Consider the following 25,978-nt stretch of genomic DNA (forward strand, 5'->3'; position numbering starts at 1 on the left):
GTTTGAAAAGTGAAGTCGCTCAGTCATGTCCAACTCTTTGTGACCCCATTGACTGTAGCCCTCCAGGTGCCTCTGTCCATGGAATTTTTCAGGCAAGAATACTGGAGTGAGTTGCCATTTCCTACTCCTGGGATCACCCCATTTCATAGGTACCAGCTAATCTGGAGTCTTAAATCAACCAGGAGGGCAATTAATCAATCAATCAAGCTTGTGCAATGGAGCCCCAATAAAAACTCAGAATCTGGTGGCCTGGGTGAACTTTTCTTGATGGCAACTTCATGTATTCTGATACCCATCAATGCTGTGAAAGTAATGTGTCTGGACTGCCCAAGAAGAAGACATCAGAAGCTTCACATTTGGTACAACCAGGATGTCCTCCCCTCCCCTCCCCTCCCATTCCCATCCCCCCCAACACCTGCCCCACCACCAAGCATGTCTGCCCTTTGCTGACGTTAATCTGTATCCATCCCCTGTGTTAAACCCCAACTGTGAGCATTGCAGTTTTCAGTGAATTCTGTGAGTCCCTCCAGTGAGTTACTGAACTTGTAGTTGGTGTTAGAAGTCAGAGGGTTCTTGGAGACTGTTCCCTCTAACTTTGTTGGCCTAAACTCTGGTGCCTCCCATGACCACTATCTGATGTAGCCACCTCTCTCAGCCCTCCAAGTCCATGCCCCATTTTCTTATTTATTTGTCAGCTTCTGTATTGTCTGTTTCTTACACTAGAACTGCATCCCAAGGCCTGAGTCTCTGCATATTACTCCTTCATGCCATTTTTAAATTACATTCTTTAAGTTGTGTTAGTTAATCATTATGGGCCTTCAGTTCAGTTCAGTCAGCTCAGTCGTGTCCAACTCTTTGCGACCCCATGGACTGCAGCACACCAGGCTTCCCTGTCCATCACCAACTCCCAGAGCTTGCTCAAACTCACGTCCATCGAGTCAGTGATGTCATCCAACCATCTCATCCTGTCTTCCCTTTCTCCTCCTGCCTTCAATCTTGCCCAGCATCAGAGTCTTTTCCAATGTCAGTTCTTCACATCAGGTAGCCAAAGTATTGGAGCTTCAACTTCAGCATCGGTCCTTGGAATGAATATTCAGGACTGATTTCCTTTAGGATTGACTCCAGTCTATGGGGTCGCACAGAGTCGGACAAGACTGAAGCGACTTAGCAGCAGCAGCAGCAGCAGGCCTTAGTCACATAAAAAAGGATAAGAATCCATAAAAGTGTGTTAGTCACTCACTCCTGTCTGACTCTTTGCGACTTCATGGACTGTAGCTCCTCAGGCTCCTCCATCCATGGGATTCTCCAGGCAAGAATACTGGAGTGGGTTGCCATTCTCTCCTCCAGGGGATCTTCCCGACCCAGGGATTGAATACTCTCTTGCATAGCAGGCAGGAACCGCCAGGGAAGCCCCAAGAATCCTTGAAGAGGTGGTCTTTATTCGGAATATGCATATGCAAAGCTGCAGCTAACCTATCTCCATACACTTGCTAAATTCGTCAGCAAATTTTCCACGAATTTTTAAAGTAAATCAAATGAATGTGAAAGCACCAAACCAAAAGCAAATCAAGAAGAGCAAAAGTCATATCTAACCGACCAGGATAACATGCCGCCAGAACACCACTCAGCCGAGCCCCGCCCCCTCGCGGCCAGCCCTGCCTCTTCTCAGCAGGCCCCGCCCCTCCCCTTTCAGTCAGGCTCCGCTCCTTCCCCCACCAGATCCCGTCTGTTCCTCTGCCGCTCCTTTTGGGCGGGCCCCTTCCCTCCCCGATAGTCCCCGCCTACCCAAGCCAGGCCCCGCCCCTCACCGGCGGGCCCCGCCCCTTGGGTCGCGGCATTCCCTCAGGAAGGCTCCCGCTGTCTGCGTAGGTCTGGGCGCGGCGCGGGCCGGGCATGCGCAGAGCGCGAGGGCGCGGTTGCCGTGGCAGCGCCGGCCGAGGGGAGGGCGACCGGCGGGCTGGGGCGGCGGCGGGGACAGCGAGAATCCGCTGCCGGCCGGAGGCGGCGCCGGGCAGGCCTGAGCGGCGGGGCGCGGCGCCCGGCCCGTGGGGATGCGGGACCGGCTGCCGGACCTGACGGCGGTGAGCCGCGGGCGGGCGAGCTGGAGTGTAGCGGTTCGGGCCGGGAGCCCTGGCGGCGCGGGGCCGGGCGGGGCGGGGAGGTGCGGGGCTGGGCTGGGGGCTCAGGTTGCGGGGTCATAGGGTGGGCGGGGAGGGTCCGGGCCCCAGGGCTTAGGCCGGGCGGGGCGGCCCCTGTGCGGGGTCGGATTCCCCAGCCCGCAGCACCACCGTCTCACCATCTCCCCGACGCCCCGAAGGCACTCTTCTGCCCTCGCTTCTGCGCTGGGCACTGGGGCAGGGAATAGCTTTTGAGCCGGCGTCTCAGGGCCCGGCCGGGCCTCGAACCTCCTTTTCTGAGCTGGGCTCTGCTGCTTCTTCAGGTGACTTCTTTCCCAAGAGGCGGTCCATTCCTTCGCCAGGTTTAAATCCTTGCAGAGTACTTATCATGACCAGAAATTACTTGTTGAATTATGGTCGGTTCCATCCTAGTATGCGTCAGCTTCCTGAGAGCAGGGACTGCCCCCTTGCTCCCTGTCTGGCATCTGGGGTTTCGCGTGGGACCCCGCGCGCAGTAGGAGCTCAGTGGATAGGTGGGAACGGAGGCATCTGATGCCACATGCCAGTGGGCACCTTGCAGGGCTGGATGCTGGAAGGGAGCGGTGAGGCAGGTACAGAGGGGCGCCTTTTGTTTCCCCTGTAAATTGTTTGGTTTGTGTTTGTTTACTCCCAGTAAACCCCGCTGGTGGGGTACATAGGTGCTCAGCAAATTACCAATAACTTAAGTAAGAGAACAGTGGTTTGTTCCCTTAGGAATTGGAGTCGTGTTTGATGCATTCCACAGACAATACTGTGAATGAGATGATGACATTGAAACGGTAGTGGATGTTTATAGAATGTAGAAGAGTTGAAACATTTTAGGTGAACAGAATTAATTCTGACTTTTTTCTTGAAAAATACAAGTACTAAAATAGTGTTGAATGTTTATATTTAGTTTCCCAGTACTCTGAACAGCCTCAAAACGACCAAGGCCCATTGCACTAAAGTATCCATTGATTGTAATGAATTAACTCTCTCCTTGGATTCTAGAGTATATCCAATCCTGTCCCAGGCTTAGGAAGTAGAGAGAATAGTCCCTCAGATTATTATCTGTGTTCTCTTGGCCAGATGAGGAATCTTAGTTCAGAGAAGCAATGAATTATTCATTCTTCAGATTATGGAAATTATGCTTTTATACTCTTTCTCAGAAAGTTTCTTCATAGTGATTTTTCTTTCCTTCCCTTTTTATTAACGGTCAGATATTTTGACGTTTGTGTTCACAGGTTAGCAACATATTAAACGGCAAATTGCTGTTCTGTTATCGCACTCAATGGAGTATCTTTCCTTGTAAGAAGCTCAGATATTTGTTAAGTGAAGAAATGAAGAATGTATCATGAAAGAATAGACAAATTTATGAATGTTGGAGAACAGTGGAAAATATGTGTTAGTGGAATATGTGAGAAGCTTTTCTTGGCTTGTTTAGCGAAAAACAAAAAGAAGGCAGTTCTTTATCACTGAAGCGTGTATTTCGGCTCTTATGGCAACACTGTTGGTAAGAACATGTTTTAATCTAGAATTCTAGAGAAAGAGGTGATCTTTTCTGACCCAGTACCGTGTTGCTGGGGATGAAGACTGAGCAGCTGTAGGGCAAATTAGTGGATGTTTCTATGTCTGGAGTTGTTGAATCTTGGGCAGAAAATTTCTGATCCTCTCAAAACCTCAGTTTTCCTGTATATAAAATGAGGATAATAAGATTTTTTTGTGTACTCTTATGGAAGAAGCGCTGAATCATAAAATTATCTCCTGCGTGGGACACTCTGGGAGAGGGTGGAAGAGAGAGTAGTGCTTTGTAATTACAAGTGCTGTTAATATGTATTAGTTTTTAAAATATTTTCAAGCAGTGTTAAAAGAGCAACCTTCTCCCTGGCTTATTAACTTAAAATTGAATCTGACATACTTAAAGTTTAACTTTTAATATTTAAAAACTCATCTGAAAATTATCAGCTATCAAAGCTAATTTTTTTTTTCAGGAAATGTGTCTTTTCCAGGTAGCTCTTGGAGTAGTAAAATGACCTTTCACAACCATGTTTCTAAGTGGCTGGTGTTTTTTCCTAGGTAAACGTGAATATTTAATTTTACTAGTTAAAATGCCTGTGTTGTCCACATTGACAAAATGTTCTTGATGCCTTCTAGAAGTTTCCTTTATTAGCTGATAGTGATTCCTCCTGAGAAAAAGATTCCCACTGGTAACTACTCGGAAAGGACTTAAAAGTTAGTTTGTGCAATACAGTTTGTCAAATACAGATTTAGCTGCTTCTAAGCAAGAATTCTCTTTTTGAGCAGCCAGTTAGTTCATTTGGGTGCAGAAAGTTTGAGTGACTTGCCCAAAATTTCCTAAACTCTAAATCCAGAAGGATGTTTCTGGTTTTTAAAAAAATTGATTCTGAGCACCGGATCTCGATGAGGTTATGTGCTAAGTGCAGAGGGCACAGAGATGACCTGGGTGTGTGCTGTGGATATGCACAGCTGGGTAAGGAAGAGTGAAGAAGCAGAAGGAAATACTTTTAGGAAGTAAGTCAAGTGGAATTGCTGTCCTTCGAGATAATGACTCCAAATATATTTTGATTACTTTTTAAAAAAAGTTTGTGAATGCAAATGACTGTATTTACAGTAGTTAAAAACAGAAAAATTGCAAATTTCAGCTGCGGGAATTTGCCAAGTAATAGACATAAACACCGGAGAAGGCAATAGCAAGCCACTCCAGTACTCTTGCCTAGAAAATCCCATGGATGGAGGAGCCTCGTGGGCTGCAGTCCATGGGGTCGCTAAGGGTTGGACACGACTGAGCGACTTCACTTTCACTTTTCACTTTCACACATTGGAGAAGGAAATGGCAACCCACTCCAGTGTTCTTGCCTGGAGAATCCCAGGGACAGGGGAGCCTGGTGGGCTTCCGTCTATGGGGTCACACAGAGTCGGACACGACTGAAGTGACTTAGCAGCAGCAGCAGACATAAACACACATACTTAGGTGATATTCATTAGTAGACATATAAGAAAATTACATTTTTTAAAGAAAATTATATTGAAATGTGGTTGATTTACAATGTTCTATTTCTGTTGGACACCAAAGTGATTCAGTTATACATATATATTTTTTTTTCTGTAATATTTTCTATTAGGATTTTCACAGGATATTGAATATAGTTCGCTGTCTATACAGTAGGACCTTGTTTATTGAGAAAATTGCTATTTTTAATACTTGGGTTCATGGTGATGAATTGCACGTAAAATTTTTTAAAGGGCAAGAGAAGCTGCCCATATATTTTTAAGGTTCTGTTTTGGCAGCTCAGATGGGACACAGAGTGCAGATTGTTTCATGGTAAAGATTCAGGTTCCAACTCAGAAAGTAAAAACATTTTTTTCTAAGTATGTCACTGAAATTTAAAATACTGAGAATTTCATAATACATGTATACTTTAATATATGAATTGTCTATAATATTTGAATATGTTTATAGTTGAGGATTTCATAATTTACTGAATCCTGTGTCATTCTGCAGACAGTTGGGATCTCACAGTTGGGATCTTTGCAACCCAGATCTATAGTTTCTCTGTGTGTAGGCAAGATGGGTTGCATTTCCTCTTCCAGGGAATCTTCCCAACCCCAGGGATCGAACCCATGTCTCTTGCATCTCCTGCATTGGCAGGCAGATTCTTGACCACTGCGCCTCCTGGGAAGCCCTTGTCATTTCTCTGGGAACCACAATAAATACTGTTTGTATACAAAATAAAAAAGCAGAGTCTCTACATTTCCACAGGTTAATTCTTGTTTTTAATTTCAAGTCTGTTCATTCTGAATAAGGGATGGGGAACCCAAGAGAGAACCAGCACCTCCCTCTGGCAGGTGCCCTGGTCCAGTCCGCTGTTCCCACGTGCCCTCCTGTCTGGGTCCTTGTGAGCTACTCACTGTGTATGTCTCCTGCCCCCTTCCCTTTTCTGGCCCCACATTTTCTTTAGGCCTCAGTGCAAACATCGCTACCAGGAAGTCTTCCCTCTTGTGTCCCCTGAGATCTCCCGTCTCTGCCCATCTGAACACACACATGGTCCTGTTTTCTGCGCCCTCCCGCAGACGCTTCACCCTTTCCAGGGCAGATGTGTGCTGTCAGGTTTGCTCTGAGGCCTCAGGACTCTGCATGGAGCACTTGCTAGGTGTGGTTTGAGTGCCTTTGCTTCTGAACATGCCCATGGTTAGTTAGGAAGATGCAGATGACAATGGACTCTGTTGTCTTCAGGCTCTTTGGATTGCAAGGGACAGAAACCCCTTCGCTAAAACAGAAAAGGGAGATTGATGCAATGGTAGAATGGGGCTTCAGACTCAACAGCGGGATGTGCTGTCAGACCTCACGAGGGGGGAAACCGGGGGCTAGCGCGCAGCCGAGACTGCCTCTGTGCTCCGGTCCTGCCCAGTGTGCCGCTTCGTGCTGTGTGTGTCTGTGTCTTTCTTTCCCGATGCCCCTGTCCTTCTGTGTGTGCTTTCTTTCCTCTCCATCCCCTTCTTCATCTCACCTCTCTGCCCTTCATGCATTCTTTTAGCTGGTCTCAGCTGAGCCACTGCTACGTGCCAGGCACTGTTTCAGGCATGAGTTGCAACAAGACCCTTGAAGTCCTTGCTCCCCTGAAATGTGTCCTGGGGGGAGGGGACAAGGAAGAGTTATGTCAGTGAGCAGTAACTGCTGGGGAGGATATAAAACGGTGAGTGGGTGTGGGTTGGCTGCTATGGGCTGGGTGATCAGGGGTCTTGATCAGGGAGGTCTCTGAGCTGAGATGTGATGAGAAGAAAGAGCCAGCTGGGTACAAGCTGGGCGGGGCGCACGGCCAGCCAAGGCTCTGCTGTGAAGGACAGAAGGATGATGAGTTTGACAGTCAGTGGTGAGCGAAAATGAGAGATGAGGAAAAATCTTTAAACATATCTTTGAGAGGAAAAAACCAGAAGCATTTATGCAGTACAATGTTATTTATGTAAAGTGTAAGGACCTGTAATATTTATATTATTAATAATGGAGATAAATATGAAGTGAAAATGTAAAACGTGAAATAGTAATATTCTCCCTAGGGCATAAAACTATAACTGATTATAAAAAAACATGGGAAAGAAGTGATACTTACATCTGGCAACATGATTACCAACTGGCCAGCAGGCAGCTTTTACCTGTTCTTAATTACAAGTATTCTTTTTTTTTTAACTGAAGTGATGTAATTTTGAAAAATTATCGTATTCTAGCAATAAAGCTGTTGCCACCATTGGGCATATTTCAAGATAATTGTTTCCCCACAATTGGCATTGGCATGGAAGGCCCTAGTGTACATGTATATGGAGAATAACATGGAGAAAAATTCAGTATCGTATCCAACTTTGGATTCTTTTAGTTTGCGATAATTCCGCTTCTGAATTATCTCAACGGAAAGCATTCCAGTGACAGATAATTCATCTTTGTTAAATAGTTTCTAAACAGGGAAGCTCCTTACTGTCTCTTCCTCACAGTACTTTTCACAGAGAGAATTGTGTTTTAATATAATGCTGCTTTTAAGGAGAATTCTTTTAATATTTAACAGAAATGGAATGTTGATATTTGGGTGCTTATCTTGCACTTTGACACTTTGGAAATCAAGTTGGAGGCTATTCCCACTGCTCTTAGTGAATGGCAAAAATCATTTTGTTATTTACGATAAGTACACTGTTGTAAACAACAGCTGTTGTACAGGGGTTACACCATCTCAGCTGGAAAGATGGAACATGGGCTTCATGGACGTGGGGGGTGATTGTGTAGCTTAAATAGCATTGTTAAGTAGTCATTTTTTTGTTTTTTTAGTGAATGGGAAAGCTAAAATAGTATTACTGGGTCTATTTTCTCAGTCTAATAGTTTTGAGAATTCTAGATAGAACTAAGAAATATAAGTAGGAAATAGGCTTTACTCCAATATAAAATAAAAAGTTAAAAAAGAAAAAATGTCTTCACAACTGATTTTACATGTTTTATCTGTTTCTGACATAAGAATACCATGCCCTAATGAATAGAAATAATTTTAATAATCTCTCTAATCTGCAAAAATTGTGTTAAAATTGCACACAGTGTCATTGTTCTGCTGATTTTTCTCTAAGGCACTGAAACATAATAGTAAAACCAGTAGCGGAAAAAAAAGGACGGAAAAAAGACAGTAGAGGAGACAAATTCCAGACATTGGCTCCGTCTTGGTCTGCAGGTAGAGAAATGAACCATTTACCTGCAAGCGAATGACTGTGAATAGAGATCACGCGTGGTGACACGTGGGTCTCAGCATCCAGGAAGAGTTGAGTTTTTTGGTGGTTGGTTGTTTATTCACTGCCTCCTGCAAGGAGAGTGGTCCATGTATAATGTAATGGTAAAAGCACTGACTTCCCTCAGGGAGAGTGTCATGTTGGACATCGTCTCCCTGAGCCAGGAATAACTAAGTTTCTGTCCTGGAGCAGGTGGAGTAGGGAGCTTAGGTTCTTGGCTGTGTCACACATGGCAGGCGTCCTGTGTGAGGGCTTTGCCACGAGATGGTGTAGTGCTGCTGGGCTGGGGGGCGGGGAGCGTGCAGGTGAAGTGAGACAGGCTGTGGATTGACCATTGTGGAACCCATGCAGTGGATCCATCGAGTGCTCCCTATATTATTCCTTCTACTTCTGTATGTGTTTTGTCATTTTCCACAACAAAACGTAAGACAGACCAAACACTGAGGCCTCTGAGAACCTCAAGTAGCTGTCAGAGGGGTGAGATGGGTGCCCTCTGCCCCAGGAAAGCCACAGTGGGGGCAGATATGTTGTCATCAGTCATCCTCTGGGCCACAAGGGAATCCCAGCCCTGCTCGGCCACGTTCAAGTTCATTCTCTACCCTTCCCCCGTTCTTATTTGGTGAATTCATGGGGACTTAATATAGTTCAGTGTTCCTGGCCCCTGGAATGTCCCCCGCCCGCGTCTGCGAAGAGAAGTCAACCATGGGGGAACAGTGACATGCAGGGTCATTCAAAGAGGACATGATTGTGAAGGCCAGGGAAGCTGCCCCGGGAGCTCAGAAGGGAGCCAGGCTGTGCCTGGAGGACCCACGTGAAATCCCCTCCTCCAGGAGGAGGTCCATGGTGTGTGGTCAAGAGCGAGGGCTTCTGGAGTCAGATGGATAAGGTGGTCTCAGCTCTGAGTGTCCAGGGCAGCCCCTCACCCCTCCTGCCTTAGCTGCTTCTCGCAGAGCTGGGGGAACAGGTGTGGAAGGCATTTTAAGTTTCCTGGTGCTCCTGCCATTGGCGAGTCAGCACAGTCGTGGGTTTGTGAGGTCGAACCCTCCTGGTTCCCAGAGAGGCCTAAGGCTGTGAGCACAGTGCTCAGCTGTCCTGGGGTGTTCCGTGTGTGAAATGGGGTTGCTCTCAGGCCTCAGGTGGTGCTGGAGGACCAACACAACAGCAAGTCCTCCCGCTGCCCCAGTGCCCTGGCCCGCGATGCCCATCAGCAGCCCTCTTTCACTTCAAATGATGCGGGAACCTGGAGAAGAGCTCTACGCCGTTGACGGGTTTGCCTGAACATCACTTTTGTTGCTGTTAGCTGATTGCTGATCTGCCTTTAAGTGCTCTTTTACTGGGAATTAAGAGCATGGACCTGAAATGATTTTACAAGCCTTTGTTGGTGTGTGCACACCTTGTGAAAATCACGTGCCTTATGAATCCCCAAGTGGGCAGTTTTCCTGCAGCCCCACCTTTGGAGGAGGAAACGGATGTCATCTTCACTTTATAGACCAGGAGACAGACTGGGAGAAGTCGGTGGTGCCCAGCTGGTAAGCAGGTTAGAAGCCAGACGTGTGACTTGCAAGACAGTATTCTTCCCTCTAGACGAGACTGTCTGCTTGGGTCCAGATTGGTGTCTTGGTTAGTTAGCACGGTTGGTTAAAGGAAGGATTGGGTCAGCACGCTTCAGTCCTTGGTGTTTGTGTGTCCTTGGGCTCTCGTGACAGAAGAACACAGATGGGGTCACAGACATGCTGTCATGTCTGGTCCCGGAGGCCAGAAGCCTGAAGGTAGGATGTCGCAGGGCCACGCTCCCCCAAATCTGGGGGGAGTCTTGCCTTGCTGCTCACGTCTTCCGGGGGTGGCGGCAGTCCTTGGCTCGTTTTGTCTCATAGGCCCTTCACTACCCTCTCTGCCTTGCTCGCTACGTGGCCGCCTCCCCTGTGTCTCTGTTATAAGGACAGAGTCATGTGGGGTTAAGGGCCCATCCTCCTCCAGCATGACCTCATCTTAACTAATTACGTCTTCTCAGACCCTTTCTCCAAGAACAGGTCCTGGGGGTTTGCAACATTTATTTTTAGGGGGACAGTTCAACCCATAATACCTACCCTGTTCCGTTCCGTTCCGTCGCTCAGTCGTATCTGACTCTTTGCGACCCCGTGGACTGTAGCCTACCAGGCTTCTCCGTCCATGGGATTCTCCAAGCAAGAATACTGGAGTGGGTTACCATTTCCTTCTCCAGGGGATCTTCCCGACCCAGGGATCGACCCCGGGTCTTCCGCATTGGAGGCAGACGCTTTAACCTCTGAGCCACCAGGGAAGCCCACCTACCCTGTTAGCAGAGCACAAATGAAACATTCTCAGTAGCAACGCTGCCTAATTGGGGGCATCTTCCTCCACGACTGGAATCACGTGAGAGCAGGGTGGTGGCTCAAAGTGAGTAAGGGCCCTGCTGGGGAAAACACTCCAGGCGGATGCCCTGGGGAGTCAGTGTAAACAGAAGCCATGGTGTGGGAGAGCTCAGCCCACAGCCCTGAGAGGTGCCCGCTGACCCCCGCCTGCAGCTCGGTGAGCTTCTCCCAGAATCCTGTGGAGGTGGGTCTTCTTTTCTCTCGAGACTGCCCCACAGCTGTCCAGTGTGTGTGTCACCTGGTGATAAAATACTCTTTACAGCTCTCATAAAAAGCCCTTGTCATAAAAACTGCTCGAGGGAGCTCATGCCTCTCTATCTTGGAGAAGCACATTTCTTCTCCCTTTGCCCTCATAGATTGTCTTATCTGCGCCCAGAAGTGGCCCCAAGGCAAGGGAGGTGCGGAAGCCTTCCATGGGGTGGTGAGAGATTCTTGAAGTTTAGGCCAGATCGATTTGCCTCAGCGTGGGCTCTGGAAGGTGCAGAGGGAGGCTGCATAGTGTTTTCTTACCACATTACATTTGGCAGATTTTTCTTAACTAAATTTAGTGGAATTTTGTTTCCACTTTATTCCTGGTTGCAGATCAGTAAAGCTACACTTAAGACTTTGAGTGCTTAAAGACTCTGATTTTCCTGAGGGTACAGAATTCCTGAAATCTGTGGCTGCCTCAGCTTTTGCAGAGTTAGAGCTTAACTGACCACCCAGCGTGCCCTCAGGGAAATGATTTCAAACAGTTCCCTCCTCTGTATGCTGCCAGATGTCTTTGCTTTCTCCTCTCGAATCCACAGCTCTCGCTGCTAGATGCTGGCACGTGTCCTTGATAAATACTGTGTGACTCGGATGCCAGGTCCTGGGGTCTGACATTGTCTCCTCTCCCCTGTAACTGTAGACAGAGGTTGCTTTCTTCCCAATATAGTAAGTTCCCTACATACAAACGAGTTCCATTCTGAGAGCATGTTCACAAGTCCAGTTTGTTTGTAAGTCCAACAAAGTTAGCTTAGGTACCCAACTAACACAATTGGCTATATAGTACTGTAGCGTGAAGTGAAAGCCGCTTAGTCCCGTCCAACTCTTGGCGACCCCATGGACCATATAGTCCATGGAATTCTCCAGGCCAGAATACCGGAGTGGGTAGCCTTTCCCTTTCCCAGGGGATCATCCCAACCCAGGGATCGAATCCAGGTGTCCCGCATTGCAAGCAGATTCTTTACTGACTGAGCCACAAGGGAAGCCCTTCACACAAATAATACATAAAAAACAAACATAGAAAATTAAGCATTTAAAGTCTTACAGTACCTTGAGAAGTATAGTAGTATAGAGCAACAGCTGGCGAAGAGGGCTGGCATCAAGTGAACAGGCAGGCAGCGTTACTGACCGGAGTGGGGAGTGGAGGTGGGAGATGGAAGAGCTGAAGGATCGTCAACACTAGGAGCTGGAGGGCAAGCTGCAATGTCACTCACGCCTGACGCTGATGACACGGGTTCTGGTTTCTTGCTGGCTTCAATTCTGTCTGCCCTCTCGAAAAAACAGTCTAGTGATGTCTGGGTAGTAGTTCTTTTTTTCTTGTCATACCATCTACATGGTAGTTACCATCTGCATCATTGCTGCTTTTGCACTTGCTTCCAGATATCCTGGGTTTGAAATAAAACTGCCCTACTATACAGTGAAAAGCACAGCCGCTTGCAGAGGATGTTCACCTGCGACAGTGCACGCCAGACGTGCGAACTTACATGACTGGACGTGGGAACGCACGTTCATGTCTTTGAAAGCTTGCAACTTGACGGTTCATGTGTAGGGGACTTATTGCAAAGACTTTTCACTGTTTCATTCTTTTGCCTCCCTTGAGGGGTGGGTTAGGGTTACAATGTGATGAGGTTCTAGATGCTCTAGGGTATCCTTGAGGCCTGGAATGCCCCACTTTGGCCCCACTCAGCCAGAGACCCAGCCCTCCAGGCGGTGCTGATGTCCCTCACGTGTGAGAACCCCTGGCCTAGAACATCTCCTCGGTGTTATTTTAAACTGATGGCACCTGATTTGTAAAGTGCAGTGTCATCCTGGCCTTTCCCAGTGGTGGGTTGCTTTCTTCCTCAGTGTTCCTCTTGTTCAGTCTCTAAATTGTGTCCAACTCTGTAATCCCCTGGACTGCAGCGTGCCAGGTTTCTGTCCTTCACCATCTCCCAGAGTTTGCTCAAACTCGTGTCCAGTGAGTCGGTGATGCCTTCCAAGCATCTCATCCTTTCTTGCTCCCTTCTCCTCATGCCCTCAATCTTTCCCAGCATCAGGGTCTTTTCCAGTGAGCTGGCTCTTCTCATCAGGTAGCCAAAGTATTGGAACTTCAGCTTCAGCATCAGTCCTTCCAAAGAATATTCAGGGTAGATTTCTTTTAGGATTGACTGGTTTGATCTCCTTGCTGTCCAAGGGACTCTCAAGAGTCTCTTCCAGTTCCATAGTTCACTCAGGTCTTCTTCACTGAGTCTGTCTTTAGTAAAATGTTTATTGATTATACGAGTGTGGCCATAACTGGGAATTACTTAGGGAAAAATGATAAACACCAACTAACATATGTGAAAGTTCTTTGAAAATTATTACCTAATCTAGAGAAGTTGGGCACAAAAGTCTGGAAAAGAGAGTTACAGAGGATGAGATGGCTGGAAGACATCACTGATTCTGTGGACCTGAACTTGGGCAAATTCTGGGAGATGGTAGAGACCGAGAAGCCTGGCGTGCTGCAGTCCATGGCGTCGCAAAGAGTCGGACACGACTGAGCGACTAAACAGCAACAACTAGAAAAGTTGACTAGTGGTTTCAGTATTTTTAATCTTTATAGACAGTGTGCAGTGTAAGCAGATTCACTTGTGGAAGATAAACCTGGCGTGTGTCACATGGACGTACTCAGTGAGAATGCATGATCTATCCTCTGGCGCTCAGTTCTCGGAGATCTAGCCGTTGTTTCCCCCTGACCTGGCTGCCCCTTCAGGCCGATTGGCTGTGTGTGCCTGCCCTGACTGTGGCCTGGTGGGTGTCACGGCCTTGGTGGATGGCGGGCTTGTGACGCTTTGAGATCGTGTAGGTACCCGGCTGCTCTTGTCTTTCAATTCACCGTTGGTGCCTCTGTGAAAACTTTTAAAACCAGAATTTTACATTTCATGTTTTTCCATTTCAGTGTAGGAAAAATGATGATGGGGACACAACTGTTGTCGTTGAAAAGGACCAATTTATGGATGATTTCTTCCATCAGGTAAGAGTCGTTTCATGAAAGCCAGTCTGTCATTTTTCTCTAAACATAATTAAATTAATGTAACTGTGCTTTTGTCGTATTTGAAATAATACCAGAACTAGATATTTTAAAACGTTGGCATTTGAATGACAGAAAGCGCTGTAGAATCTTTAGTGCTATTATTACATTTGTTACTGTTGAGTGCTTCTTCCTGGTGACTGACCTGGGCGGGAGGGTGGGTGGGGATGGCGACTGTGGGTGCTGAGGGCCTCTGCGGAGACCAGAGCCCGTGGGCTGGGGGTGGTCAGCAAGGTGGGCCTGCTGCTCACGGGTTCATGCTGGGAGAAGGTACCTCCTCCAAGCACAGGGTGCCTCGTGGAGGTCCTGCCGCACCCATGGCCAGCGGGGTCCTCCAGACGAAGGGAGACTGGCTCCTGGGAGTGGAAGGCCTGGTGGCGGTGATGTCCCTCAGCTGGCAGTCAGGCATGCATGGTACACACAGTGAGACTTCTCTTGCTCTTCTTCTGTAGAATGGCAGTGAGTCCCATATATCAAAGGACTTGCTCTTATTGTGTATTTTCTAAAATCTTTGATTAAATTTTAAATTCTTCTCCTGAGAAGTTTTCCATATATCACAGCATGAGTCTTTAAGTCATATGGGACTTTATTCACTCCTGAGAGATCTTATCCTTGAGCAAAGATATGATTGTGGCAACTCTGCTCTGCCTTGGTTAGCCCGGCCTTTCTCTGGACTGTCCGTACAGGGGTGTAGCCTCTGGACCCGTGCCCTTGGGTCTTCCCTCGAACCTGTGTGTCTCCCAGACTTCCCCCTAAGGCCTTTTCCTCTCCCTCTCAACTGCACAGGGTTTTCTCTAGAATTTAAACATGCTGTCATGTTTAAATTCTTAACCCTAAGTCATAGTTGATCAAATTTTGCATAATTTCAAATTTTTGAAATTGAGTCTGAGAACACATATTTTGACTTTGTTAAGCATTAAGAAAAGGAACATGCTCAGTATAATATTTTAACAATGGACTTGTTAAATCATTTGAAGTGAAAGAGGGATACTGACGGGCATCACAGGCCAGGGCACTGGGGCAGCGGGAGGACTTGCTGTTGTGTTGGTCCTTCATTTGCAAGGACTTGTTTTGATTATGCTGAATCTAGTCTGAGAGTTTCAGTTGACTCTTAAATCTGTCAGCAGTCTAAACTGGTCTATCAATACATGAATTTGAAAATATGTAATATGTTAATTTAAAATGTGTTATAAGTTACCAACTTTCCAGCCAGAATTTATTGAATACGTAGTTCACTGGGTTTCAGATGTATTTATGTTAGTTCCTAGTCTTTTCTAATTGAGGAAACATGAAATTAAATTTTTGTCTATAGGAGCTTACTTTAAGGTACAAAGGAGTTAAGTTACTGGATTTCATTTTGCAAACAAGATGCTTTTCATCCTGTTTAGGTTACCTGCCCACTTTGTAAAATCATTATTTCTCTGATTTTATTCCCTTTACCTAGATGCTTAATTCTTCCATATCAGTTCTCCAGAAAAACTCATATTTTTTAAGAACTTTCTAGCAGTAAATGTTGTTGTATTTTATAGAAGAATTATATAAATCACTCTGTCATTAAGCTGTAGTAACTTAGCACTAATCCATTTTGGCTGCAGGTGATAGAGATGCATACAAAAAGGGGTGTGTGGTGTGAGGGAGGTTTGAGAGCCATTGATTCTAACTCAAGTTCCAGTTTCATTTGTTAAATAGTTGACTTATTTTGCAGTTAACTTCTGTGAAGTAACTTCTTTTTTTTGGCTGTGCCATGATGCATGTGGGATCTTAGTTCCCCAACCAGGGACTGAACCTGTGTCCACTGCAGTGGAAACCTGAGGTCTTAACCACAGGACCGCCAGGGACATCCTGAAATGACTTCTGAAACAAATAGAGAAGCCAACGATGTTTGTTAATACAAGCTCTTTCTTTAGAAAATGACATTTAGATTTTAAGTATCACATAGAATATTGCAAAAGATAGGAATTTTACGCATGACCAGTGTTGGTTAAAACTAAAATAATGCTGTGATAGGCGGCCAGGAGATCCCCTTTTTGTGAAAGTAGTTTGTGGTTGTCCGAGAGAGCCCGTGTGGTGTAATTCATAGGCGTAAATGGGCCTGGCGCCACCGTGAGGATGGCACTTCCCTCCTGGTACTGAGTTGGTGGCCCAGCAGTTTCCTTTTCTTTTTGGGCTGGTGTGTGTACTGCAGAACTTTCCAAGAGGCACAGGAGTATCTTTTCTACTTTGTGACAGATGCGTCTCACTGACTTTACTTCAGAAATGGTGCTTTAAAGACGGCTAACTGAAATGTATATCTGTGCACTAAAACCACAAAATCATTTGTGCTTAAGCCTGTGTGATAAAGTAGCAAAAATTTTAAAAGGTTCTGTTGTAATTTTTTGTGTGGTTTTTACCTGATTAATAAAATTAAATTATAAGTATGTGAAGTTCTATAGAAATCATTTGTAGATGGAAATAACACCCAGGACTAATAGCCGTTCACTGCTCTATGAAAGCAGAGTTCTGTGTCAGACTGTCCTTTAACACGCTGCTTTTCAAAATGTGCTGTGGGGCTTGGACCCAGTGTCCCTGGGGTCCCTGAGACCCTTCCAAGGAGTTCGTGTGGCTGAAACAATTTTCATTAGAATACAAAGATGTTCACCTCTTTCCTCTGCCTCTGTCATGAATGACCATGGGGTGGGGGCAGTTTTCAGAGGCCACATCACAACAGACTGAACACAGAAACAGGCATCAGAATCAAGGTGCCTTCCATTAAGCTCGAAGCTAGATTTGCAGAGAAATGTAAATCACTGCTCTTACTGTCACTGATTTGGGGGGAAAATACTGCTTTTTTCCATAAAAATGTTATTTATGTTAACATGTATTTTTAGTTTCCTGCTGCTGCAGTAACAAATTACCACAAATATAGTAGTTTTTTTTTTAAATTTTTATTGGAGGCTAATTATTTTACAATACTATATTGGTTAGTTTTGCCATACATTGACATGAATCCGCCCCGGGTGTACATGAGTTCCCCTTCCTGAACCCCCCTCCCACCTCCCTCCTCCCCTTTATCTTCCCTCTGGGTCATCCCCGCACACCAGCCCTGAGGATCCTGTAACATGCAACGATCCTGAACTGGCAATTCGTTTCACATATGACAGCATACATGTTTCAATGCCATTCTCCCAAATCATCCCACCCTCACCCTCTCCCACAGAGTCCCAAAGACTGTTCTATACATCTGTGTCTCTTTTGCAGTCTCAGAAACAGGGTTATCATTTGCAGCTTTCTAAATTCCATATACATGCGTTAGTATGCTGTATTGGTGTTTTTCTTTCTGGCTTACTTCACTCTGTATAATAGGCTCTAGTTTCATCCACCTCATTAGAACTGATTCAAATGCATTCTTTTTAATGGCTGAATAATACTCCATTGTGTATATGTACCAAAGCTTTCTTATCCATTCATCTGCAGATGGACATCTAGGTTGCTTCCATGTCCTGGCTATTATAAACAGTGCTGCAATGAACACTGGAGTACATGTGTCTCTTTCAATTCTGGTTTCCTCGGTGTGTATGCCCAGGAGTGCGATTGCTGGATCATATGGCAGTTCTATTTCCAGTTTTTTGAGGAATCTCCACACTGTTCTCCATAGTGGCTGTACTAGTTTGCATTCCCACCAACAGTGTAAGAGGGTTCCCTTCTCTCCACACCCTCTCCAGCATTTATTGCATGTAGACTTTTGGATAGCAGCCATTCTGACTGGTGTGAAATGGTATCTCATTGTGGTTTTGATTTGCATTTCTCTGATTATGAGAGATGTTGAGCATTTTTTCATGTGTTAGCCATTTTTATGTCTTCTTTGGTGAAATGTCTGTTTAGTTCTTTGGCCCATTTTTTGATTGGGTCATTTATTTTTCTGGAATTGAGCTGCAGGAGCTGTTTGTATATTTTGGCGATTAATCCTTTATCAGTTGTTTCATTTGCTATTATTTTCTCCCATTCTGAAGGCTGTCTTTTCACCTTGCTTATAGTTTCCTTTTCTGTGCAGAAGCTTTTGATTTTAATTAGGTCCCATTTGTTTATTTTTGCTTTTATTTCCAGTATTCTGGGAGGTGGGTCTTGGAGGATCCTGCTGTGATTTATGTCGGAGAATGTTTTGCCTACGTTCTCCTCTAGGAGTTTTATAGAATCTGGTCTTAACATTTAGCTCTCTAATCCATTTTGAGTTTATTTTTGTGTATGGTGTTAGGAAGTGTTCTAGTTTCATTCTTTTACAAGTGGCTGACCAGTTTTCCCAGCACCACTTGTTAAAGAGACTGTCTTTTCTCCATTTTATATTCTTGCCTCCTTTGTCAAAGATAAGGTGTCCATAGGTGCATGGATTTATCTCTGGGCTTTCTATTTTGTTCCATTGATCTATATTTCTGTCTTGATGACTGTGGCTTTGTAGTAGAGCCTGAAGTCTGGCAGGTTGATTCCCCCAGTTCCATTTTTCTTCCTCAAGATTGCTTTGGCTATTCAAGGTTTTTTGTATTTCCATACAAATTGTGAGATTATTTGTTCTAGTTCTGTGAAAAATATCGTTGGTAGCTTGATAGGGATTGCATTGAATGTATAGATTAGTTTGGGTAGTATACTCATTTTTACAGTATTCTTCCAGTCCACGAACACGGTGTATTTCTCCATCTATTAGTGTCCTCTTTGATTACTTTGACTAGTGTTTTATAGTTTTCTATGTACAAGTCTTTTGTTTCCTTAGATAGATATATTCCTAAGTATTTAATTCTTTTCGTTGCAACAGTGAATGGAATAGTTTCCTTAATTTCTCTTTCTATTCTCTCATTATTAGTGAATAGAAATGCAAGGGATTTCCGTGTGTTGATTTTATATCCTGCAACTTTACTATATTCATTGATTAGCTCTAGTAGTTTTCTGGTAGAGTCTTTAAGATTTTCTGTGTAGAGGATCATGTCATCAGCGAACAGTGAAAGTTTACTTCTTCTTTTCCAATTTGTATTCCTTTTATGTCTTTTTCTGCTCTGATTGCTGTAGCCAAAACTTCCAGAACTATGTTGAATAGTAGTGGTGAGAGTGGGCACCCTTGTTTTGTTCCTGACTTTAGGGGAAATGCTTTCAGTTTTTCACCATTGAGGATAATGTTTGCTGTGGGTTTGTCATATATAGCTTTTATTATGTTGAGGTATATCCCTTCTATTCCCACTTTCTGGAGGGTTTTTATCATAAATGGATGTTGAATTTTGTTGAAGGCTTTCTCTGCATCTATTGAGATAATCATATGATTTTTATTTTTCAGTTTGTTAATGTGGTGTATTACGTTGATTGATTTGCGGATATTGAAGAATCCTTGCATTCCTGGGATAAAGCCCACTTGGCCATGATGTATGATCTTCTTAATGTGTTGTTGGATTCTGATTGCTAGAATTTTGTTACGGATTTTTGCATCTATGTTCATCAGTGATATTGGCCTGTAGTTTTCTTTTTTTGTGGGATCTTTACCAGGTTTTGGGATTAGGGTGATGGTGGCCTCATTGAATGAGTTTGGAAGTTTCCCTTCCTCAGCAATTTTCTGGAAGAGTTTGAATAGAATAGGTGTTAGCTCTTCTCTAAATTTTTGGTAGAATTCAGCTGTGAAGCCGTCTGGACCTGGGCTTTTGTTTGCTGGAAGATTTTTGATTATAGCTTCTAGTTCCGTGCTTGTGATAGGTCTGTTCAGATTTTCTATTTCTTCCTGGTTCAGTTTTGGAAAGTTGTACTTTTCTAGGAATTTGTCCATTTCTTCCAGGTTATTCATTTTATTGCCATATAATTGCTGATAGTATTCTCTAATAATCCTTTGTATTTCTGTGTTGTCGGTTGTGATCTCTCCATTTTAATTTCTAATTTGATTGATTTGGTTCTCCTCCCTTTGTTTCTTGATGAGTCTGGCTAGTGGTTTGTCAATTTTATTTACCTTCTCAAAGAACCAGCTTTTGGCTTTGTTGATTTTTGCTATGGTCTCTTTTGTTTCTTTTGCATTTATCTCTGCCCTAATTTTTATGATTTCTTTCCTTCTACTGACCCTGGGGTTCTTCATTTCTTCCTTTTCTAGTTGCTTTAGATGTAGAGTTAGGTTATTTAGTTGACTTTTTTCTTGTTTCTTGATGTGTGCCTGTATTGCTATGAACTTCCCCCTTAGCACTGCTTTTACAGTGTCCCAGAGGTTTTGGGTTGTTGTGTTTTCATTTTCATTCATTTCTATGCATATTTTGATTTCTCTTTCGATTTCTTCTATGATTTGTTCATTATTCAGCAGCATGTTGTTCAGCCTCCATATGTTGGCATTTTTAATAGTTATTCTCCTATAATTGAGATCTAATCTTACTGCATTGTGGTCAGAGAAGATGCTTGGAATGATTTCAATTTTTTTGAATTTACCAAGGCTAGATTTATGGCCCAGGATGTGATCTATCCTGGAAAAGGTTCCGTGTGCACTTGAGAAAAAGGTGAAATTCATTGTTTTGGGGTGAAATGTCCTGTAGATATCTATTAGGTCTAACTGGTCTATTGTATTATTTAAAGTTTGTGTTTCCTTGTTAATTTTCTGTTTAGTTGATCTATCCATAGATGTAAGTGGGGTATTAAAATCTCCCACTGTTATTGCATTGTTGTTAATTTCCCCATTCATACTTGTTGGTAATTGTCTTACATATTGCAGTGCTCCTATGTTGGGTGCATAAATATTTATAATTGTTATATTTTCTTCTTGGATTGATCCTTTGATCATTATGTAGTTTCCTTCTTTGTCTCTTTTCACAGCCTTTGTTTTAAAGTCTATTTTATCTGATATGAGTATTGCTACTCCTGCTTTCTTTTGGTCTCTATTTGCATGGAATATCTTTTTCCAGCCCTTCACTTTCAGTCTGTATGTGTCCCTCGTTTTGAGGTAGGTCTCTTGTAGACAACATATATGGGGGTTTTGTTTTTGTATCCATTCAGCCAGCCTTTGTCTTTTGGTTGGGGCATTCAACCCATTTACGTTTAGGGTAATTATTGATAAGTATGATCCTGTTGCCATTTTCTTTATTGCTTTAGGTTCGAGTTTATACACCCTTTCTATTATTCCTGTCTAGAGAAGATCCTTTGGCATTTGTTGGAGAGCTGGTTTGGTGATGTTGAATTCTCTCAGCTTTTGCTTATCTGTAAAGCTTTTGATTTCTCCTTCATATTTGAATGAGATCCTTGCTGGGTACAGTAATCTGGGCTGTAGGTTATTATCTTTCATCACTTTAAGTATGTCTTGCCATTCCCTTCTGGCCTGAAGAGTTTCTGTTGAAAGATCAGCTGTTATTCTTATGGGAATCCCCTTGTGTTTTATTTGCTGCTTTTCCCTTGCTGCTTTTAATATTTGTTCTTTGTGTTTGATCTTTGTTAATTTGATTAATATGTGTCTTGGAGTATTGCACCTTGGGTTTATCCTGTTGGGGACTCTCTGGGTTTCTTGGACTTGGGTGAATATTTCTTTCCCCATTTTAGGGAAGTTTTCAACTATTATCTCCTCAAGTATTCTCTCATGGTCTTTCTTTTTGTCTTCTTCTTCTGGGACTCCTTTGATTCGAATGTTGGAGTGTTTAACATTGTCCCAGAGGTCTCTAATATTGTCCTCATTTATTTTAATTCGTTTTTCTTTTTTCCTCTCTGTTTCATTTATTTCTACAATTCTATCTTCTCGTTCGCTTATCCTGTCTTCTACCTCTGTTATTCTACTGTTTGTTCCCTCCGGAGTGTTTCTGATCTCATCTATTGCATTATTCATTGTATATTGACTCTTTTTTATTTCCTCTAAGTCCTTATTAAACCTCTCTTCCATCTTCTCAATCCTTTTCTCCAGGTTATTTATCTGTAACTCCATTTTGCTTTCAAGATTTTGAATCATTTTCACCATCAAAATTCGAAATTCTTTATCAGGTAGATTCCCTATATCTTCCTCTTTTGTTTGTGTTGGTGGGCATTTATCTTGTTTCTTTACTTGCTGGGTATTTCTCTGCCTCTTCATCTTGCTTATATTGTTTTGCTTGGGGTGGCCTTTCTGTCTTCTGGCCATTTGTGGAGTTCTCTTTATTATGTAGTTTCCTTGCTGTGTGTGGGGTTCGACGGGTGACTTGTCAGGGTTCCCTAGTTAGGGAAGCTTGTGTCGGTGTTCTGGTGGGTGGAGCTGGATTTGTTCTCTCTGGAGTGCAATGAAGTGTCCAGTAATGAGTTATGAGATGTCAGTGAGTTTGGAGTGACTTTGGGCAGCCTGTATATTGAAGCTCAGGGCTATTTTCCTGTGTTACTGGAGAATTTGCGTGGTATGTCTTGTTCTGGAACTTGTTGACCCTTGGGTGGTACTTGGTTTTAGTGTAGGTATGGAGACATGATGAGCTCCTATCGATTAATGTTCCCTGGAGTCAGAGCATGCATTTATCTTCTCACAGTTCCAGAGTTCGGAAGTCTGGAACGAGCTGTTTGGGGCACACGTTAGGGTGTTTGCAGGGTCGTATCCTCCTATAGGCTTGAGGGAATATCTGCGTTCTTGCTGTTCCAGCTTCTGGAGCCGCCTCCATTCTTGGCTTGTGTCCCCTTCCTCCATCTAAAGCACATCTCTGCTTGTTTCTAAATTTGATCCCATTGCTTCCATTTTATAGGGACTGTTGTGGTTACTTTGGATATTCAGATAATCCAGGATAATGGCCCATCTCAACCCTTAACTAACCACACCTGCCAAGCGCCTTTTGCCCTGTAAGGCCACATGCAGAGGATTCAGATGTGGACGTCCACCACAGAATGTCGTGGGTTTGCGCTGACTATAGTAAGCGAATTCCTACATGTTGAAGCTGTGTCTCCGCTGGGGTGCTCAGATCGGAAGGAGCTGCAGCCTGCATGAGCCAGAGCAGGCATCTCACCTCTCCACAGAGAGGCGCGTCCCCGTTGCTCAGAAATCAGGATGCTGAGAGAGGATGCACTCCTGTGAGAGGCCCCGCCCCACCCTCGTCTTTGTCTGCTTGTCTTCTCACCTCTCACCTTGACAGCGGTCATTGTTTAAGTCTTTTTGAGACATCCCAGCGTTTCTCTCTGTAAATGTTAATTTCTGCCCATTAATGTGTTTGTTTTGGCTTCTTTCATCATTGTTAACACGTATATACAGTATTCTGCAACTTGTAGGTATTTTTTCCCTTGTGATTTTAACTGGGTAATATGTGTAATATAGCCTGAGTATCTTTTTATGCCTTTTGTTAACCTAACAAGCCTCCTTTTGCTGGGCTTTAGGATTTTCCTAATCTTTTTTTTTTGTTTGTTTAAAGATATATATATATATATATTTTATATGACCTTTTTTAAGTCTTTTTTGAATTTGTTACAATATCATTTCTGTTTTATGCTTCGGTTTTTTGGCCATGAGGTATGTGGGGTCTTAGCTCCCTGACCAGGGATCAAAACACTTCCTACATTGGAAGGTGGAGTCTTTAACCACTGGACTGCCAGGGAAGTCTCCCTAAGGTTTTAAGTATAGAAATTGTGCTTAGTTTGCTGGGGCTACACACATTTCATGGCTTGAAACAGCGCAGATTTATCCTCTTTATTTCTGAAGGCAGGAAGTCCACCCTGGTTCCACTGGGATGAACCGTGGTGTCAGCAGGATCACACGTGCTCCTGGGAGGCTCCTGGAGAACCTGCTTCTCCATACCTGCCTCTTCAGCTCCCGAGCTGCATCCCCGTCCCCTTCCCTGCCCCCCTTCTTCCAGGCCAGGAGCAGAGCATCTTGCTTCACTGGGTCGCGTGGCCTTCTTCTGTAGCCACATCTTCCTCTGTTCCCCCTTACAAGTACACTTGAGATGATGTTGGGGGTCCACCTGGAGAATCCTTTGTTTAGGTCGCATCTGCAGTTTCTTTTGCCATATAAGGTAACCATCAGAGGTCACAGGGGTTAGGACCTGGACATTTTGGGGGGGACAGTATTCATGCTGCCGCCCTTGTTAAGAATCCATCTGGACAAATCTTTCTATTGAGTACATTACATTTTGAGGCAAGTGTTGAATACTTTAGATAATCAGAGGCAAAAAATGATGACTCAGAAGGCTTAGTCTTACCAGCTGTCCATACCTCCCTACATGAGAATGTTATTGCTGGCCTGTCCTACAGAGTGAGTTTCCTTCTTGACTGCACAGAGAACTGGTGTTCATAGTAGCTGCTTCTATAATAGTTGCCATTGTCTGTGGTAACACTGGGTCGGGATTGTAAAACTTACAGCCAACTAGGTTTTCCTGGGGATAGATATTGCTTTATTTTGAAAATTTTTAATTTTATATATTTTACTTTTTAAAATATTTTATCCTATATGTATATATTGGAGTGTAGATGACTAACAATGTTGTGCTTGTTTTAGGTGGACAGCAGATGGACTCAGCCATATATATACATATATCTATTTCCCTTTATTTTTTTAAGTTGAGTGGGGAAAGGTTATTATTTATTTATGTGGTATTTATTCACTTATTTCCCTCTTTTATCCTTCCTTCTTTAGGTGATGAAAAGCAAACCTGTTTTTGCCACAGTGGTGATGACTTTTTCTCTCTCTCCTAGGTCGAGGAGATCAGAAACAGTATAGCGAAAATAGCTCAGTATGTCGAAGAAGTGAAGAAAAACCACAGCATCATTCTTTCTGCACCAAACCCAGAAGGAAGTAAGTTGTTGGTTTTAAAAAGAAGTGTGTCTGTCTGTCTCATCTGCCTGTCTTGCTGTCCGTAACACAAGCCTCAGCCTGGGAACATGTGAGCTTAAGCTGGAAGTCTGTAAAAAGTGCTGGAGGCTGGCGGCCCACCCTCTCCGTTCTCATGTCTGGTCTGGGTGAGCCAAGGCCTTGGTGTGTTTTTTTTTTAACAGCTTCCATGGGATCTGGTGTTCAGCCTGGTTGAGGACAACTGATACATGACAGCCATGAGAATACACGGACATGACTTTGCAGAACTTTGGGACCACGTCAGTGATTGATGGGGTCTTCAGTTCAGTTCAGTTGCTCAGTCGTGTCCGACTCTTTGCCACCCATGAATCGCAGCATGCCAGGCGTCCCTGTTCATCACCAGCCCCCAAAGTTTACCCAAACCCATGTCCATCGAGTTGGTGATGCCATCCAGCCATCTCACCTTCTGTCCCCTTCTCCTCCTGCCCCCAATCTCTCCCAGCATCAGGGTCTTTTCCAATGAGTCAGTTCTTCTCATCAGGTGGCCAAATTATTGAAGTTTCAGCTTCAGCATCAGTCCTTCCATTGAACACCCAGGACTGATCTCCTTTAGGATGGACTGGTTGGATCTCCTTGCAGTCCAGGGGACTCTCAAGAGTCTTCTTCAGCACCACAGTTCAAAAGCATCAATTCTTCGGCGCTCAGCTTTCTTCACAGTCCAACTCTCACATCCATATGTGACCACCGGTAAAACCATAGCCTTGACTAGACGGACCTTTGTTGGCAAAGGAATGTCTCTGCTTTTTAATATGCTATCTAGGTTGGTCATAACTTTCCTTCCAAGGAGTAAGCGTCTTTTAATTTCAAGGCTGCAGTCACCATCTGCAGTGATTTTGGAGCCCCCAAAAATAAAGTCTGACACTGTTTCCCCATCTATTTGCCATGAAGTGATGGGACCAGATGCCATGATCTTAGTTTTCTGAATGTTGAGCTTCAAGCCAACTTTTTCACTCTCCTCTTTCACTGTCATCAAGAGGCTTTTTAGTTCCTCTTCACTCTCTGCCATAAGGGTGGTGTCATCTGCATATCTGAGGTTATTGATATTTATCCTGGCAATCTTGATTCCAGCTTGTGCTTCTTCCAGCCCAGCATTTCTCATGATGTACTCTGCATATAAGTT

The 25,978-nt window shown here is 44.1% G+C and overlaps 1 protein-coding gene across 3 annotated transcripts in view; it reads left to right on the plus strand.

Annotated features, from left to right (window-relative positions):
- The first annotated feature begins 1,897 nt into the window (after positions 1-1,897).
- The window catches only part of STX2 (syntaxin 2), an 80,889-nt gene continuing 56,808 nt past the window's right edge, over positions 1,898-25,978 (plus strand). Inside the window, exons 1-3 of one of the 3 annotated variants that reach the window (XM_055405072.2) lie at positions 1,898-2,081; positions 13,968-14,042; positions 24,702-24,801. In XM_055405072.2, coding sequence (XP_055261047.1) covers positions 2,052-2,081; positions 13,968-14,042; positions 24,702-24,801 — 205 coding nt within the window. In that variant the 5' untranslated portion in view covers positions 1,898-2,051. The remainder of the gene's footprint in view (positions 2,082-13,967; positions 14,043-24,701; positions 24,802-25,978) is intronic. The other 2 variants (XM_055405074.2, XM_055405075.2) reach the window with 2 other exon arrangements.

This window comes from Moschus berezovskii, chromosome 19 (genome assembly GCF_049115385.1).
Source record: "Moschus berezovskii isolate FMDL1 chromosome 19, NW_MosBer_1.0, whole genome shotgun sequence".
NCBI lineage: Eukaryota > Metazoa > Chordata > Mammalia > Artiodactyla > Moschidae > Moschus > Moschus berezovskii.